At 39.4% G+C, this 16,569-nt stretch overlaps 1 protein-coding gene across 2 annotated transcripts; it reads left to right on the forward strand.

The window, feature by feature from the left end:
- Positions 1 to 213: 213 nt before the first annotated feature.
- On the forward strand, positions 214 to 16,349 carry LOC122557328 (G-protein coupled receptor 12-like). 2 transcript variants are annotated; one of them, XR_006313807.1, is made up of 3 exons: positions 214 to 631; positions 1,355 to 4,133; positions 16,313 to 16,349. XR_006313807.1 is itself a non-coding variant. In XM_043704915.1 (2 exons), the coding sequence occupies exon 2, from the start codon at positions 1,355 to 1,357 to the stop codon at positions 2,351 to 2,353; it is 999 nt and encodes a 332-aa protein (XP_043560850.1). In that variant the 5' UTR covers positions 214 to 631; the 3' UTR covers positions 2,354 to 4,223. The 2 variants fall into 2 exon arrangements, 1 of the variants encoding a protein (XP_043560850.1); XM_043704915.1 differs by lacking the exon at positions 16,313 to 16,349 and having other exon boundaries at positions 1,355 to 4,223.
- The last annotated feature ends 220 nt before the right edge of the window (positions 16,350 to 16,569 follow it).

The raw sequence follows: 16,569 nt of genomic DNA on the forward strand, positions 1-16,569 counted from the left end.
AATCATTGCATGTCCTCCCTTTCAGACAATCTGTTACCGGGCGTTCGAGTTGGCTAAACTTCGAGATTGAGAATGATATTAAAAATGCCACTTCATAACAGCGCGATAAACGGGCCCTTTGAAAGAGCCAGAGGCGAATTGTTTGCGGTACGTTTTAAATTGTGGTTTGCAACAACAGAAAACAGACACACGAAAGAGAATGGGTGTGAGTGGAATGGTTCCATCTGTATTCGGTGCAGGAGCTATTCCTGGGGATAATCTATTTGCTACCTGGCTGCTTTCAATGACCTTGGGATGTGTCTGCAGAGGATGGGCGTCTGGTTAAGAAATCTTGTGAATGAAGCTCGGCTGGTTCTGATGTGTGTGTGTGTGTGTGTCTGTTTGATATTCTCATCACAGCCTGTGATTCAGTCAGGGAGCTGATCACAAGAAGTGTATACTTTTGACGTCAGAGCGGAGATTTATCACCACCCCATTTGGGCATCGCATCCACCGCATTCAATTCACCAAATCTAGTGTTTGATTAGCAATGTCAGCCACTGAATAAACCTGCAAACCGGAGCAAAGATCCTCCCCATCAGAACCGATTAAAGCCCAGACTACCAGCATCGAGAACGGAGCACAGGAGCCGGTAAGACTTAGTCCAGTTTCTGTCCTGTTATTAACATTGGAGGCTAAACGGAGAAATGTAAGGTTTCAAACTATATAGCGTTATATATCTTTTTAAAAACAAGTCTTAATTTTATTTCAATTCCGCTGTTATATTAAAGCATCAAAAACGTATGTATAAGATTTTACAGCATAGATGATTGCAAAGCCTTTCAGTGTTTAATATGAAGTGCCGGTATATTTAAGGTACTTATGAATTGCACATGGATTCAACAATGCTTGCGAATCGTCATTATTGTACAGGATAGAATGTCAGTATAAAATGTAAAAGTCTTTTTTAATTGTATGTTGAAGTATGCCATGCTGTTTGCATTTGAAAATCTAGACTGCTTTCACATTGTTGAGTAAAACTGCACTTGTTCGTGCCACCATTTAGTTTAAACTAAGCTGGCTTCACTCTCTATTAGTCCCCTTTCTTATAATGCACACCATGGGGTCTAACTCCCTGCTACTGTAAATGGGTGCTTATGGGAATTTGCACCTTTTCCACCAGGCAGTTGCTACGTCACTATGAATTCTATTTTAACGGGTCTTTCTTATTGTGGGAACAACTGTCAATAAATGTTTGCCAGTTCATACACAACCCGCTGCAGCACAGGGCTGGATTCTTGGCAAGCAAGTGTGTTTTAGATGCCTTGTCCCTTTTGCCTTTGAACTATCTGCGTTTGTTCTCCCCTGTCCTCAGATGATGCTTTTCATGCCTCCAGTTATGAATGGTCAGGCCCGAAACAACTCGAAGCAGTCCCTCAGTTGGCTCTCCTCAGACAACAATAACTCCTCAGTCACAACCTCCGACCTAGCCACCGAGACAGTCAATCCGTGGGACATCGCCCTGTGTGTGGTGGGGACTGTCATCTCCTGCGAGAATGCCATCGTGGTGGCCGTGATCTTCTACACGCCGACCCTCAGGACTCCAATGTTCATCTTGATCGGGAGCTTGGCGTTGGCTGATCTCCTCGGAGGAGTGGGCTTGATCCTCAATTTCATTTTCCTTTACTTGCTGAACTTCGAAGCCGCTAGACTGGTGTCGGCCGCCCTTCTGATCGCTTCCTTCTCGGCTTCAGTCTGCAGTTTGCTTGCCATCACCATGGACCGTTACTTGTCTCTGTATAACGCACTGACATATCACACAGAAAGGACCACCACGTTCACTTACCTTGTACTGTTCGCCATCTGGGTCACATGCATCAGTCTGGGGTCACTTCCCGTCGTGGGCTGGAACTGCTTGGAAGACGAGACGTCTTGCAGTGTCATCAAACCCATCACCAAGAACAACGCCGCTGTCCTCTCGGTCTCCTTTCTGCTGATTTTCGCCCTGATGTTGCAACTGTACGTTCAAATCTGCAAGATCGCCTTCAGGCACGCTCAGCAGATCGCTGTGCAGTACCATTTCGTGGCCACCTCCAGCACCTCGACCAGGAAGGGGATCTCCACGTTGTCGGTCATCCTCGGCACCTTCGCTGCTTGCTGGGTCCCTTTTGCAATCTACTGCTTGATTGCAGACTCCAGTTACCCGCTGATTTACACCTATGTCACCGTGCTACCGGCGACTTGCAATTCAGTGATTAATCCTATTATTTATGCATACCGGAACCCTGACATCCAGAAATCGCTCTGGGTCGCATGTTGTGGCTGTATCTCATCTAATTTCTCATTTAGACCAAGGTCGTCCAGTGACGTATAGTGTCTTCTGTTTCGTGGGATTTTATTTTTTTTAAAACAATTATTATTTGTAATTTTTATTTTTTTACTGGAAGTTATTTTCAAAGAAGTACACATTTTTTATTTTGCCCGCTGTATAAACCATGTCCAACAAGGGAAAGTGCGCTTTTCGGGAGCAGCTTTTTCCACATCAGTGCATTCTCGTGATATGCGCCCCCAGCGGTTTCCAGTAGAATTGTGATGAGAAACTGCGTTATTCCAGACGGGGCAAATGCGACTTGAATTGATGTAAAGATACAACGTATCCACTGATGAACTAGCCCTGTGTGGGGAAAACATGTTATTTTGTTCCCCCCAAAAGTCTGCCACTTAGAGATACGGGCCATGTTTAGGAAAAGGGTAGATATTGTTGGAATGTTGTAAGGGTCACTTTGTACCTTCCCCAGCGGTCCATGAACACTAATGGTTACTAGCCTCCAGTTTAAAGCACTATTGGTCTGTGATGCACTTTAAACTACCTAAATTGAGAGCCCAGTGCTCTAAACGTCTTTAAAGATCTACCTAGTGTATTGTGATAAGAAAACAACATGATTTATTTATGTAAATGTATCTGTCCACCTGTCAATCCCACACCTACCCATCCACTATTTATCATTAGTTGAAGCCTGAAATTCCAACTGTGACGGGATTCTATTTTCTACAGTGGAGGTTTAACTGTTCACATCCAATAGAAACTGCGCATTATATTGGTCACAAGATTGTGAGAGTGTCAGGATGATTTACTGTATTTTCCAGTTGATCCCTGAGCGTGATGTGGTCTGGTGCAGTGAGCATTATCCCGCAGCAGCGCAGTTTCATCTTCAAGCGCACCTTGGTCCCTTACTGCGGCTCTTTCCTCCTGTTTCTTATTTGGGGTATCTTTTATTTTCTGATTTGTACCAATACCTCAAATTGTGAGTGTTCATGTCACCCTGTGAGCGAAACCCCTTGCCTTTTGGGGGTGGGTGGGGGGGTGGTGGGAGCTGACCAGAGTAGAAAACCCACTCGAAATGGCAGTTTTTAATCATTAATAAATTAGCACAAGAAAGTTCATCCAGTGTCATACTATTGATTACCCTCTGAAAATAGGCTGAGGGATACAGATAGATCCTTTCCCAGGAGTCATCGTGCACTTTGTAATTCTGTCCGTTTATCAGTAGAGACAACTGTAGACATAAAGTCCTTTTGCCAATACTCACCACTCTGAATGAGGAGCCCCATACTCAGAGCTACAGTTCACTCAGTATTTGCCAACGGTTTTGAACCTGCCCGAGTAGGTTTGTTGAACTAGATGTTTCCTCCCCACCCCCCACCTTAAAATTGCACTTTATCAAACAAGAGTAAATTTTTAAAGACAAATGTCACTTCCTGCACTGTCAAATGTCTGAGAAGCCTATTTATCTGCTGAGATGGATTTATTTTGTTATTGTTACATATGACTGTAAACAGCATTAACGACCTTTTTGCAAAGGGTAAATTGGATTAAAATAAACAATATTTTAGGAATCAACCTTTTGTTCTGTGTTGCTCTGCTGTCGATTGTTTGCAAATGGGTAGCAGTCTGCATGATTGGAGCCTGCGCATTGAGTTGCTGTAACGACCTGCAATGCTGATTTATCGCCCGAGTCAGATTCCAGGAGCCTTCGTATAGTTCGTCAAATTCTTGTTCCCATCTCGGATTCTCTGGCCTCATTGCCAAACCGCTAGGTCAAAGCCAGGCTGATTGGAGTGCCCATCAGTTAAGCGCGTCAGGAATACATAAGGTGTGATATCCAGTGGGCAACCTCGAGAATTTTGCGCAGTCAGTTCCGAATGGAGAAATATTCCCGTTTGAAGACAGAGCCTCCCATATACGGAACGTGTTCCCCCTCCCCACCCCCTCTGGACTGACGTCAATTCAGCCAGGGCCCGGGAGTGTTGGCAACGCGGGCAGACTTCAGATGTGAAACCATGTTAACCTGTACCCTGGACGCATTGCAAATTACTTGCGGACATTCCCTGAGCCTTTGGTTATTGTCGCCCAGTGATTCATTGCCCACCTGCCGCCCCCTCTTGTCCTCAGTCATTTGAAGTCCAGAAAGCTGAGATTTCTTCTTGTGCGTGTTTGACTTTCAACTAAGGACAGAGATGAAACATGAATGGCTCTATAATAGATACCGCAGATTTCGACCGAGGTCATGTATTTTACCAAATGCCAAGCAGCATTTTAAATAAGCATAAGGGGAGCCGGTAGCGCAGTGGTATTGTCCCTAGTCTAAAGATCTACAAAGGTTCGACTCTCACAATGGTGAAATTTAAGTCCAATTTTAAAAACCTGAAATTAGAAACCTAACTGTAGCAACTAATCTTAGGAAGAGAAGAAAATGTGTGAAGCAGTGTAATCGATTCTTAAATTCCCTCTGGGCAACTAGGGATGGGCTGTTCTGAACATTTGTATTTCAGATAATTTATTAATAAATTATATTTTACAAAACAATATAGGGGTGGAAAATGACTCGGCAATGCCGACATCCCATGAAGAAAAAATAATTTAGTTATATCAAATTCAATGTTTTATTGCATAGATCATTGGGAAGGGAGACATCTTTTATTTTTTAAAAAAACTGAGTTCAATAATGCATTTTTGGGGCAAGAAAACATTTTCTGGAATGCACGCTTTAAATAGCAACAAATAATTTGGACAAAGGCACTTACATGTGATTTAATGGTAAAGGCAATTTCTCTCGACTAACCCATTCAAAATTAGAAAAATGAATTGCAAGTTCATAGCACATTTAATATTGACTGACTCCACTACTATGTTGATAATAGTTGATATTGGGGTGTTCGTAGATTGCCAAAGCTACCCTTAATACCAATACCATGAAAAAAAGTGTTTCTGCACCTAAATCACTATTTAGCAACCTAAACCTGTTGGACTATAACCTAGTGTTGTGTGATTTTTAACCCTGTTGGAAGTGTGCATGTGTTGGGGGTTGGGGGTCCTGGCAGAGGTGGTTCAGAGTTTTTATTATTAATTTCAGAGATTTGAGTGTCACTGGTTTGGGATCTAGATGGGGTTTGTGTGGTAGCAGGAGGAGTGGAGAACTGTGTTAAAACAGGTACAGGTTGGCCATAAATGATTCCTGCAAAATCCATGGCAAAATGATTTGTCAGCACTCACAATCTAAGTGTGAATAAACTAAATATAGGTGGCTAACATTGTATGGAACTGAATTCTAATATTTAAACATTCTCAATATGGAATGCTGCATGTGGGGTGGGGTTATAAATTTTGCAATATAAAAAGGATTTTCTACATTTTAAGTATGAGCACAATATTTGACACTAATCATACATTTCTATATTGGCCATAGTAATACATTTTTGTTAAAAAGAGGCATCAAGTCAAAGTTTTTCATTTTGTACTCAGACTGAAACATAACCAATTTCAGAAATGAAACAATAATTTCTGCAACATGAGAAGAGGGTGTTGATTTTTGAACTGAAGTGGCACGGATGATTCATTCTTCTTGAGTTATTTGAACATTCTATATTGAAAACAAATAAAATTTAGATTCTTCAATAACAAATTAATGACATGAAGTGGTGAACTCTCCACGAAGAGCTCTTCCCTATAATTCAGGGGGAAAAAAGTGAAATTTCCATGTAATAGGGCCATTTTCCTTTAGGCACCAAAGAGCTGTAGAATGTCTCTAAATTAAATTGCATATACCATAGTGACCAGAGAAGTAGTGTTGGTTTCTCAGACACTGTTAAATATTCTTAAGAAATGGCTAAAGAATTTCTCAGAGCTTTTCATGAAGTTGACCACATTTTCTTCTGTATCTTTCTAAAAGTTAGCTTTTTCGTAGTCGGGTTGAATGATGCATGAGGGTGTATAGGATTTGGTTGAGGATTTTGGGACCTTACCAATTTTGTTTACCAATGGTGTTGAGCACATTTCTACCATCAATGGTTCTTTGAAACATCAATAATTAGAATCAATAGATTTTCTTTTCTACTTTGATTTCTTATCTTATTTATTTTTGTTAAGGTAGTGAAGACTAAATTGCCACACAAGAGACCAGTTAGGAGGAGTTATTGAACCATTAGGAGCCAAAAGATTAAATTGACATCTGTAGGAAAAAAAATTAGACTCATAAGTTTATACAGGGTTACTCGAAGAGTGTTGTTCCTGTCAAAAGGTGAAAAAAATGCTAAATGGGTATGAGTTAATAAGACTAGCTGCTTGGAAGTCAGGACTTAGAATGTCCTGTACCTGCAGTGGAGAAGCGTGATGTGTCTCCTTACTTGCCACCTTGTCCTTCTCTCCTGCCAATCCTAATGTCATGCTCCCATTCCTTCTGCAGACCAAGGCATTTCTCTATTAAGATGCCTGTGATAAAGTGCTGCTTTATGGTGCCTCCTGGAAAGTTCTCTATAAGGAGACATAGCCATCTCTGGAATAAATATTGCTGGAGTTTTGCCAAACCATCCCAGAAAGTCTCCCAATGTTAGCGATTCTCTTCAGTGTAAATAATGAGGTTAAGTAGTGCATATTCCTTTAAAGTGATGCTCAAAATTAACAGCAATGCCACATTTACTTCCAAACAGCTCCCATTTTTTTGTTTATCAGGAGCAACATTTTGGTTATTTTCAGGTTAGCTTGTGCTGTGTAGAACAGCACAACTGCAAGAGACCAGGTTGTTGTTTAATGAACCACCTAGAGTATTATTTTAATTGAAAAGAACCCCTGAGCAAGATGTGTTTGTTACTGTGCTCAAATCCCATAAATTATAAGGATGAAAATAAATTACTGAAGGAAAAAAAATGGAATATTGCCACCATGTGGTTAAAATGTGTCATAGCATTTCGAAGGAATTGCACCCAGTTCAGTGGAGCAGAAACAAGCATCACAGCCGAGTGTAGCTACAGCTGTTTTTACCGTCTCCAATAAGGAGGAGCATTGGTTTCATGTTCAGGTTATAGTCCCAAAATGCCTACCTTCCAACCATAGGTCAATGTGCAATCTTCTGTAACTGATAAACATTTCATTAGGCAACACTGATGTAAATTAATAACTCCCTGTCGTCAAATAACATACACAGGAAATTCCCAAGAATGCAACCATAAAAATAACTGATTAAACTACCATACCTTTGTTTCTAGTTCTGTTTCAGCACCTAACAGCTTTGACAGGATATGGAAAATTGTGGTGCATTGCTGTTGAAAATGATTGTGTGAAATCCTGAGAGTCGAGTTTTGGAGCAAGGAATATTATCATGTTTCAATGCTAATATATATATATATTTATGTTTATCCTCTCATTCCCTTGACAACAGCTTTAAAATGGATTGCACATACATGCAGGTGCTTGAGAGCAGAATTAAAATGAGGAACTAGTTTATTCAACTGGCACAAACATGATGGACTGAATGGTCTCTTCCTCGCTGTAACTGTTCTGTGGTTCTATTTATCCTTTGGTTGTGAACTTAAAGAATATTTTGAATTTCATTCTATCATTTCCTGCAGTGGATAGTTATTCTTAGCGCTCCTTACACACACACACAAATTGAGTAGTACCTAGGGTCACTAGATGATGAACTTGGCAAAAAACATTATTGTAACAAATAGGTTAAGATTACATAGCCCCGGCTACAAGCTAAAGCTTGTCACTGGGACTCAAATACCTTGTGAAGTGCAGAGGTCTGGGTTTTTTTAAAAAGCATCCAATAGAATTTCTGTTTTGCCTTATAGGTTAAGATTACATAGCCCCGACTACAAGCTAAAGCTTGTCACTGGGACTCAAATACCTTGTGAAGTGCAGAGGTCTGGGTTTTTTTTTAAAAAGCATCCAATAGAATTTCTGTTTTGCCTTAAGAACGCAAGGACAGTTAAGTCAGCTTCACTTGATGGACGTCGGTCCAATAAATCCAATCTTCTTAGCATATTAAAAATAAAAACTGCTGGAAGTACACAGCAGGATAATAAGTATCTGTGGGTAGAAGAAATGTTTTCATATTTTGGATGCATCCACATCACAGAGGCTGACTGACCTTCTGAAGGGCAGTTGGGGACACACAATAAATCCTTGCCAGTGGTGATCACATTTCAAGATTTTTTTAAAGTGCAATTTTCTTACATTTACTGCACAGACATGAGTGAGAAAAGTAGTTTCAGTTCCATGTAGTTGATGAAAAAGAGTAAAACAAGTTGTGCTCATTTGTGTGTATAGCTCCAGAGAGATCCAGCTTTTTACAGCTTTTACTGTTTCTCTGATGATTCCAGAGATTTTCCTTCAGTATATTAATCATCCCATCATGGCATATGATGAAGTGATCCAGATATTTTGCTGATAACCATTTGATAAGTTGTTGCAAACATCTGCTATTCTATTCTGAGATCCTTTCTAATTTTTTTTCAATATCTTCACTAGATGCCATTTTGCCATATTGAATTTTGAAGCATCTCTACAGTCAGATTTCCATTTCAGCCACAGTACATGAATGACTGTGAAATTCAAACAAATCCTCCAACTCATCGTTCTTGGATCTCTCTGCAGCCATATAGACAAATGTGTACAATTTCTTTTACTCTTCTCCACCAGTTGCATGGGAACTGAATAAGTTGTTGTGGTTCTGTTCGCTGAGCTGGAAATTTTTGTTGCAAACATTTCGTCCCCTGTCTAGTTGACATCCTCAGTGCTTGGGAGCCTCCTGTGAAGCGCTTCTGTGGTGTTTCCTCCGGCATTTATAGTGGCCTGTCCCTGCCACTTCCGGTTGTCAGTTTCAGCTGTCCGCTGTCGTGGCCGGTATATTGGGTCCAGGTCGATGTATTTGTTGATGGAGTTTGTGGATGAGTGCCATGCTTCTAGGAATTCCTTGGCTGTTCTTTGTTTGGCTTGCCCTATAATGGTAGTGTTGTCCCAGTCGAATTCATGTTGCTTGTCATCTGCGTGTGTGGCTACTAAGGATAGCTGGTCGTGGCGTTTCATGGCTAGTTGATGTTCATGGATGCGGATCGTTAGCTGTCTTCCTGTTTGTCCTATATAGTGTTTTGTGCAGTCTTTGCATGGGATTTTGTACACTACACTAGGGCAAGCCAAACAAAGAACAGCCAGGGAATTCCTAGAAGCATGGCACTTATCCACAAACTCCATCAACAAACACATCGACCTGGACCCCATATACCGGCCACGACAGCGGACAGCTGAAACTGACAACCGGAAGCGGCAGGGACAGGCCACTATAAATGCCGGAGGAAACACCACAGAAGCGCTTCACAGGAGGCTCCCAAGCACTAAGGATGTCACCTAGACGTTTGCAACAAAATTTTCCAGCTCGGCGAACAGAACCACAGCAACGAGCACCCGAACTACAAATCTTCACCCAAACATTGAACTGAATAAGTCCTCTCATTCAGATCTGTACAATCATAGCAAGAGAATTGCATTTTAAAAAATTCTTGAGATGTGATCACTACTGGCAAGGATTTATTGTGCATCCCTAATTGCTCCTTAGAAGGTGGTGTGCCATCCTTGGACCACTGTAGTCCATCTAATGTAAGGTACACCCACAGTGCTGTCAGGGGAGTTCCAGGATTTTGACACATCAACAAAACAGTGAAATTATTCCAAGTTAGGATAGTGTCCAGCCTGGCGGGAAGCTCACAGATGGTTGTATTCCAATGCAATTATTATCTTGTCCAGTGGTAAAAGCCATGGATTTAGAAGATGCTGCCAACACGCCCCAGTTAAGTTACTGTAGTGCATCTTGGGCATTGTACACATGACTGCACTTGTCCTCTCATCTTCCCCGCTCCCATTACTTCTGGAATGCACCATATGTATCTTGGTCTCCTATCTCTCATCTGTCAGTGTACGTCAGCCAGCAATCAGTGCAAGAGTAGTTGATGATACCTTTCAATAGTGCTGTTTGTGAGAGGTGCCACAGTGAAAGAAGGTTCTTTTTGCTGTTGAACATATTTCCAGCTGTGCAAGATTAAGACAGGAAATTAGCTGAACTATTGAAAATGAAAATGGCACTGATAGTGTCAGCATTACACCTTGACTGACACGATCTGTTTGCTTTGGATATCTTTTGCACCAACTCCAAAGTGCCATTGTTACCCACCCACCCAAAATATCACCCAGTGTGGCCCATATCAGAAGAGTGAATGCATGGTGCGAATGACACCCTTGATGTCAAGGGTTGCTTACAAAGTTGCATTTTGTGACACTTATGTTTAAACTATCCAGCTAATACAACAATAAGATTATAGTGTGATGTTTGACTTGTGCCTAGATGGCATACAGAGTTAATAGCAATGAAAAACATTCTAACGTAATCTCACAGAGACTAATATTTATTTCAGTTTTAAAGACGATGTACAGTTAAAAATCACTAAGGTTTACATCATCATGACCCATCTCATGAAATATAATAAGACACAATACTGTCAAAACTCCAATGATAAGCTACTGATATGATGATGTAAACTGAAGCAATGATGAATCCTGTCCAAATATGTACAAAACAATGGGCAAATCAACTGAGTCAATTTGTTATCTGTTACTTGGTGTTGCAGTAATTAAAGAGGCAGTAAACCTTTTCATGTACTCTACTCCACAATCTTAAAATCTAAATCTGAAAATTTACCAATCTCCAAAATTTCTGGGCAGGATCTTAAAGGCAGTTTTACACATTTTAAATTTTTTTCAAGCTACAATTTTATGTTTGTGAAACTAATATAGAACAGTCATTTGTGTTGACTTTATTTTGCATGTTATAATTAGATGGGTCAATAAAATTGTAAAAATAACTCATTTTCTTTAATAGAAATCTCCAAAACTCCACTCTGAGATTTTCAAGAATATTGGTAATCAATATAAAATAGGCTCATATTTATTTAAAAAAATGCAAATTTCTTGCCTGTCACTTCAAAAACTAAATGAGACTAAATAAACATCAAAACAAAATAAATTGCCCAAATTATCTTACAGAAGGAAATTCATTTTAAATTAAATTAAAATTTGGCTAAACAATCCAGAAAAATTAGTCAAGGCAGACTTGCTCATCTCAGTCATACAAAGTCAGATAGCTATTTGGCTAGAAGCATCAGTTGAGATTCTAGGATTGGGTACTGATTGAGGTAATCAAATATTCTATGGAATAGTAGGATGGTAGTTGGGAGAATGATGATGAAATTACAGCCAACCACAGCTAAATGATGAATGATTGAACATTTTAGTGTTCTGTTGGGTATTTGCACCTCCTTCCTCATGACTGTCTTTGCTATTTTTTTCCCCTGAATCTAAGTTCTCTCCTGGAAGAATAAGTGGCACTATTTCATGCAACTCTGTTGATTCCCATACAGGTTGACATTGCTTGGTTAACTCTGGAAGTTATGGAGAAGTCGGCAAACTGTTTCTTTAAGTAGCTACATTAAAAAAAAAACTATGCATTTCTGAAAAGAGAAATGAAACTTGTAAAAGGAAATCAGTCTGGCATATGGCAGATCTGGATGATATGATGTAAGGGTCTAACTGTGGTCTTCCATGACAGCATTCCTAGTGGTGGCTAGGAGGAATTACAAATAATTCAAAGAAATGTGTGACAGAATTGAAATAATTCTACTATTCCATGATTAGAAGCAAACAGAGACTATAATTTAAAGTTGTCACAAGTCAGAGAGCACATGAAAATTGTGTACAAGCAAGCATCATGATAACAGTACCAATAAAGCACTGATTAATTTCTAAAACAAGACGTTTAAACCTTTATATTATCACCACAATATTTACATCAGCCCCAATGTTTGCTAAAATGTCAAATCACTTACAAAACAATTGAGAATTTATTTCTTTCAACTTGTATTTAAATATTTAATAAATAAAAGTGAAGCTTTAAGCATTTGTTTGATTACTCACTTATGACAATGTTCATAGACTAATTATTGTGCTATTCAACAAGTACTGATTTGATACATCAGTATGAGGAGGCAACATGGAGTTACTTTGCCAAACCTGGATTTATCGCTGGTTGGGTGAAGTGGAATTCTGTACATGCTTACTTATATAAAAGGAAAATGATCTGCTCGAGAGCATCTTAAGCCAGTTACATTCTTCATGTTAGCATACACACAGTTGACTTTACTCATTCCAAAAACAAATTAAATGAAGCTTAGAGGTTGATTTTGCATTAGAGACATATTAATAATGGAACTGTTCCAATTGCAGAGCCAGATCCCACTACACAGAGTGAGTCAGAATCGCCACCTTGTGCACAATTGAAAAATCTGGTTAGAAATTGCATTACTTTTGCAAAAGAAACTTACGACTCATGTTTCTGCCTGAACTCATTGCAGAATCACATGTAAAATCTTCCACTATCCACTGATTTAAAATGTAACTGTTTATTTTATTTAGTAACAATATTTCATAAAAATGCACTTAAAAGCAGTAACTATTATTTTATGAATATAACTGAAAATTCAACAGTTGTGAGTAACCAGATTTAAATAAATCAAAATTACTTTGAAAAACTATACTGAATCACTTCACTCATGTACCTTTGTCAGTTCTTCATGAATTAAACATGTCTTCTAGTCTCTGTGCAACGATAAAAGCAAGCTTAACTTCAGGAGCCTCCTTGAACAGCTATAAATAGGTGCAATAAGTGCAAATTAATTATGCTAATAATTTCAATTGGGCTATGACTAGTTTTATGGGTAGACCAGGTTCCAACATTAGACATCACAAAAATTTAATTTTCACATGAGTAATTTGCACTTAAAACTCCACAACCTTTTTCACTGGTTTGGCCTATTTCAGGCAAATTGTGATGGTACAATTTCACTCAGCAATGACTGTTAACTTGACTAACAAGAAAAAAATGCTATTAGTCAGTAAGTCCTCATTCAAAGTCGTCCTGTTTAACATTGGTAAATGAATGGGGCCTGTAATTCATTGCAAGACTTTTGAAAACACTGTCCCCTGCTCCCCAAACTCAAGTGTTGTAGTCCCTTGCCCACATCTTTTTTCCCCAATGACTTTCAAAACTGCTCCTGCCTCTAGGTTCAGGAGAAGGAAGCAGTAGCATTTTTTTAAAATGCTGGATTATAAAAGCGCAGTGCACCGGAACCATCAGACTCACACTTTCACAACATTTCTTCACCCAGAGGGTTATGAGCCTGTGGAATTCTCTGCCGCAGAAAGCAATTGAAGCCAAAGCATTGTATGTTTTTAAGAAGAAGTTGAATATTGTTCTTAGGACTAGATGGGTATGGGAAGAAAATGGGAACAGGATACTGATTTGGATGATCAGCTATGATCACATTGAATGGAATGACAGGTTTGAAGGGTTAAATGGCCTACTCCTATTACTGTTTCCTATGCTTCTATGACATCAGAGCTCCAGCTTGAAACTGAACCTGGTTGTTGAATGGGAATAGTCTGGAGAAGCAAGCAGTGAGAGAATGGTTCAGAGGAGTTGCACAGATCACAACTCAGAGGTCAGGGAGTGGGTATGGGGTGGGTAGGGGGTAGGTTGGTTCACATCTCAGAGTTGAGAAATGGCAGGCGTCTGCACTGCTCAGTAGGATTAGGAAGTAGAATTTTGGGAAGCAGGATCATTAACGCAAAGTTAATGGAAATAGGTTATATCTTCTATACTTTTAAACTTGTTTTTAAAAAGTTATTTCAATTACTAAGATAGGAACTTAGCAATTTTAAATACGTTAATTGAAGATAAAATGTTTTAATGTTGTTTTTGATAAATTCATACAGAACCTAATCACAGTTTTAATGCTGGCTAATATTCCTATTGGGAACAATGTTTCACTGAAAGTCATGTTTTTCAAGAAGCCAACCACAACTTTAAGTGAGGATATACTGCACTGCATTTCTTCAAGTGTTCCACAAATCACAATGATGATAAAACTCTGACTAGATGTTACTACTAGATGTCAGCCTTGAGTCAGTGATGCCACTCTCACTTTGAGTCACAAGGTTTTGGAACCAAGTTCAACTACAAAGATCTACTCTAGGCCAAAGGTATATCCCGTTGTTGGAGGTGCTATCTTTCAGAACTGATGTTAAAGTGAGGCTAGTTAATCCTCTCAGGAAGCTGGTAAGTATTTCACAACACTACTTGATAAATAGCGGAGCAAGGGAGCTCTCCTTCTGGCCAAGGCAACATTTCTGTCAAACACTTTCCAAAACAGACTATCTGGTCACTTACTTAATTGCATTTCGTGGGACCTTGCTGTGCACAAATTCATTGCCATGTTTCCTAAACTGCATCAGTGACTACAGTTCAAAACACATTAATTGGCTGTAAAGCACTTTAGGTTTCCTGAGGTCAAGAAAGGTGCTACATAAACGCAGGGTTTTTTTCTCTTTTGACATTTCGTTGGCACAGTTCAGCTGATGATACTCTACTGAACTCGGTCTTCACTATGTTCCATGAGTATTCACTGTATCCCATGCTATTCTCAGGAGAATCCCAGATTCCTTAATACGGTTCAAAGAAAATACTGTACTAGATCAAAAAACAGTACTGTTACAGTATGATGAAATTACATACATGTGTGCATGCTATAGTGAAGAAGCGAAGAGAAGCCAAACAACAGAGAAAAGCTAGCCTGCTGCTGAATAGTTTGATCAATTACTTGAATAACACTCTCACATTCAAAAACATTTGCAACATAACAGTTAATATCTATTGTCCAATTGCATCAGGCCATTAATTTTGATCTCTTTGGCAAAAGATTAATTATTTGCCACAGGGATCCATTATTTACACCAAAACATTATGCAAATTACAAGCTATAAAAATAGAGCTTTATAAATAATTTCAACATCTCAAAAATGCCTCGCATTCAAGTAGTAAATGATATGTGATTTAAATGACAAATGTCCACTTCAGCGCTGCATTATGTTGGTGTAATTGTGCATACAGAATTACAGCAGGATGACATACTGGAAGTTATATATAAATACCATGAACAGTAACAAATCTAGTCTCAAATTATCTCAGGATACAACATTGACAATCCTTTGACATCTGGTAATTATTATCTTCAAACACATGAAAAGTGAGGAGAGTTGAAATTTAGTGGTGATGGTGCTTTCTCACCTTGACACTTTTTAAGGCTATTAAATAATCTAAAATGTCTCCTTGTTAGTTTGTAGGTACTATTAAAGATGGTGTTATTTAAATCACCAGCTTGCTGATATAACATGTGCGCTTTGGTTTGTGTCCAGTCACTGCTAGCAATAGAAACTGACTTTCTTTTTATCCATGACATGAGAACGTCTCTGGTTGGGCCAGCATTTATTGTCCATCCCAGAGGATGATTAAAAGTCAATCAGATTGCCATTGGCCTGATCCAGTAAAGATACCAGTTTCTTTCCCTAAACAACATTAGTGAAGAAGATGGGTTTTTCCAACAATCGACAATGGATTCATGGTCATATTAGACACTGATTTCCAGATGTTTTTACCAAATTCAAATTCCACCATCTGCCATGACAAGATTTGAACTTGGATGCCCAGAACATTACTTGGGGTCTCTTGCTTAATAGTCCAGTGATAATGCCACTAAGCCATCAGTTCCTTGAAATCAGTAGATGTTGAGGAATGCTGGCCAAGATGCTGGCAAGCTAGTTACAATATCATCAATTACAAATTTCAAATGTAAAACCGATAGCTAATGTTAAGCTAGCTAAAGAATTGCTTAGTTTCTGCTTCAGTTCCAACGATGTTTATGCATCAAAATTAGAAACTGTTTATAAGATGATAATGCTACATACAGCATGGTGATGGAGGTTGGTTGGCTAAATTGGCTGGATGGCAGGTTTTATGTTGCAGACTAAAACCATGGGTTCGATTCCCACACTAAATGAGGTTACCATGAAGGATTCTCCTCCTCAAAGTCTTTCTTCTTTCCTCACCACTAGCCATGAAACGACACGACCAGCTATCCTTAGTAGCCACACATGCAGATGACAAGCAACATGAATTCGACTGGGACAACACTACTATTATAGGACAAGCCAAACAGAGAACAGCCAGGGAATTCCTACAGGCATGGCACTCATCCACAGATTCAATCAATAAGCACATCGACCTGGACCCAATATACCGACCACTGCAACGGACAGCTGGAACTGACAACCGGAAGCGGCAGATTCAAACCACTACAAATGGCAGAGGA

The sequence above is a fragment of the Chiloscyllium plagiosum genome, chromosome 15 (assembly GCF_004010195.1).
Source record: "Chiloscyllium plagiosum isolate BGI_BamShark_2017 chromosome 15, ASM401019v2, whole genome shotgun sequence".
Lineage (NCBI taxonomy): Eukaryota > Metazoa > Chordata > Chondrichthyes > Orectolobiformes > Hemiscylliidae > Chiloscyllium > Chiloscyllium plagiosum.

What these genes read in the sequence shown, in the direction of transcription:
- LOC122557328 (XM_043704915.1), top strand. Translation starts at nt 1,355, where the DNA reads ATGATGCTTTTCATGCCTCCAGTTATGAATGGTCAGGCCCGAAACAAC.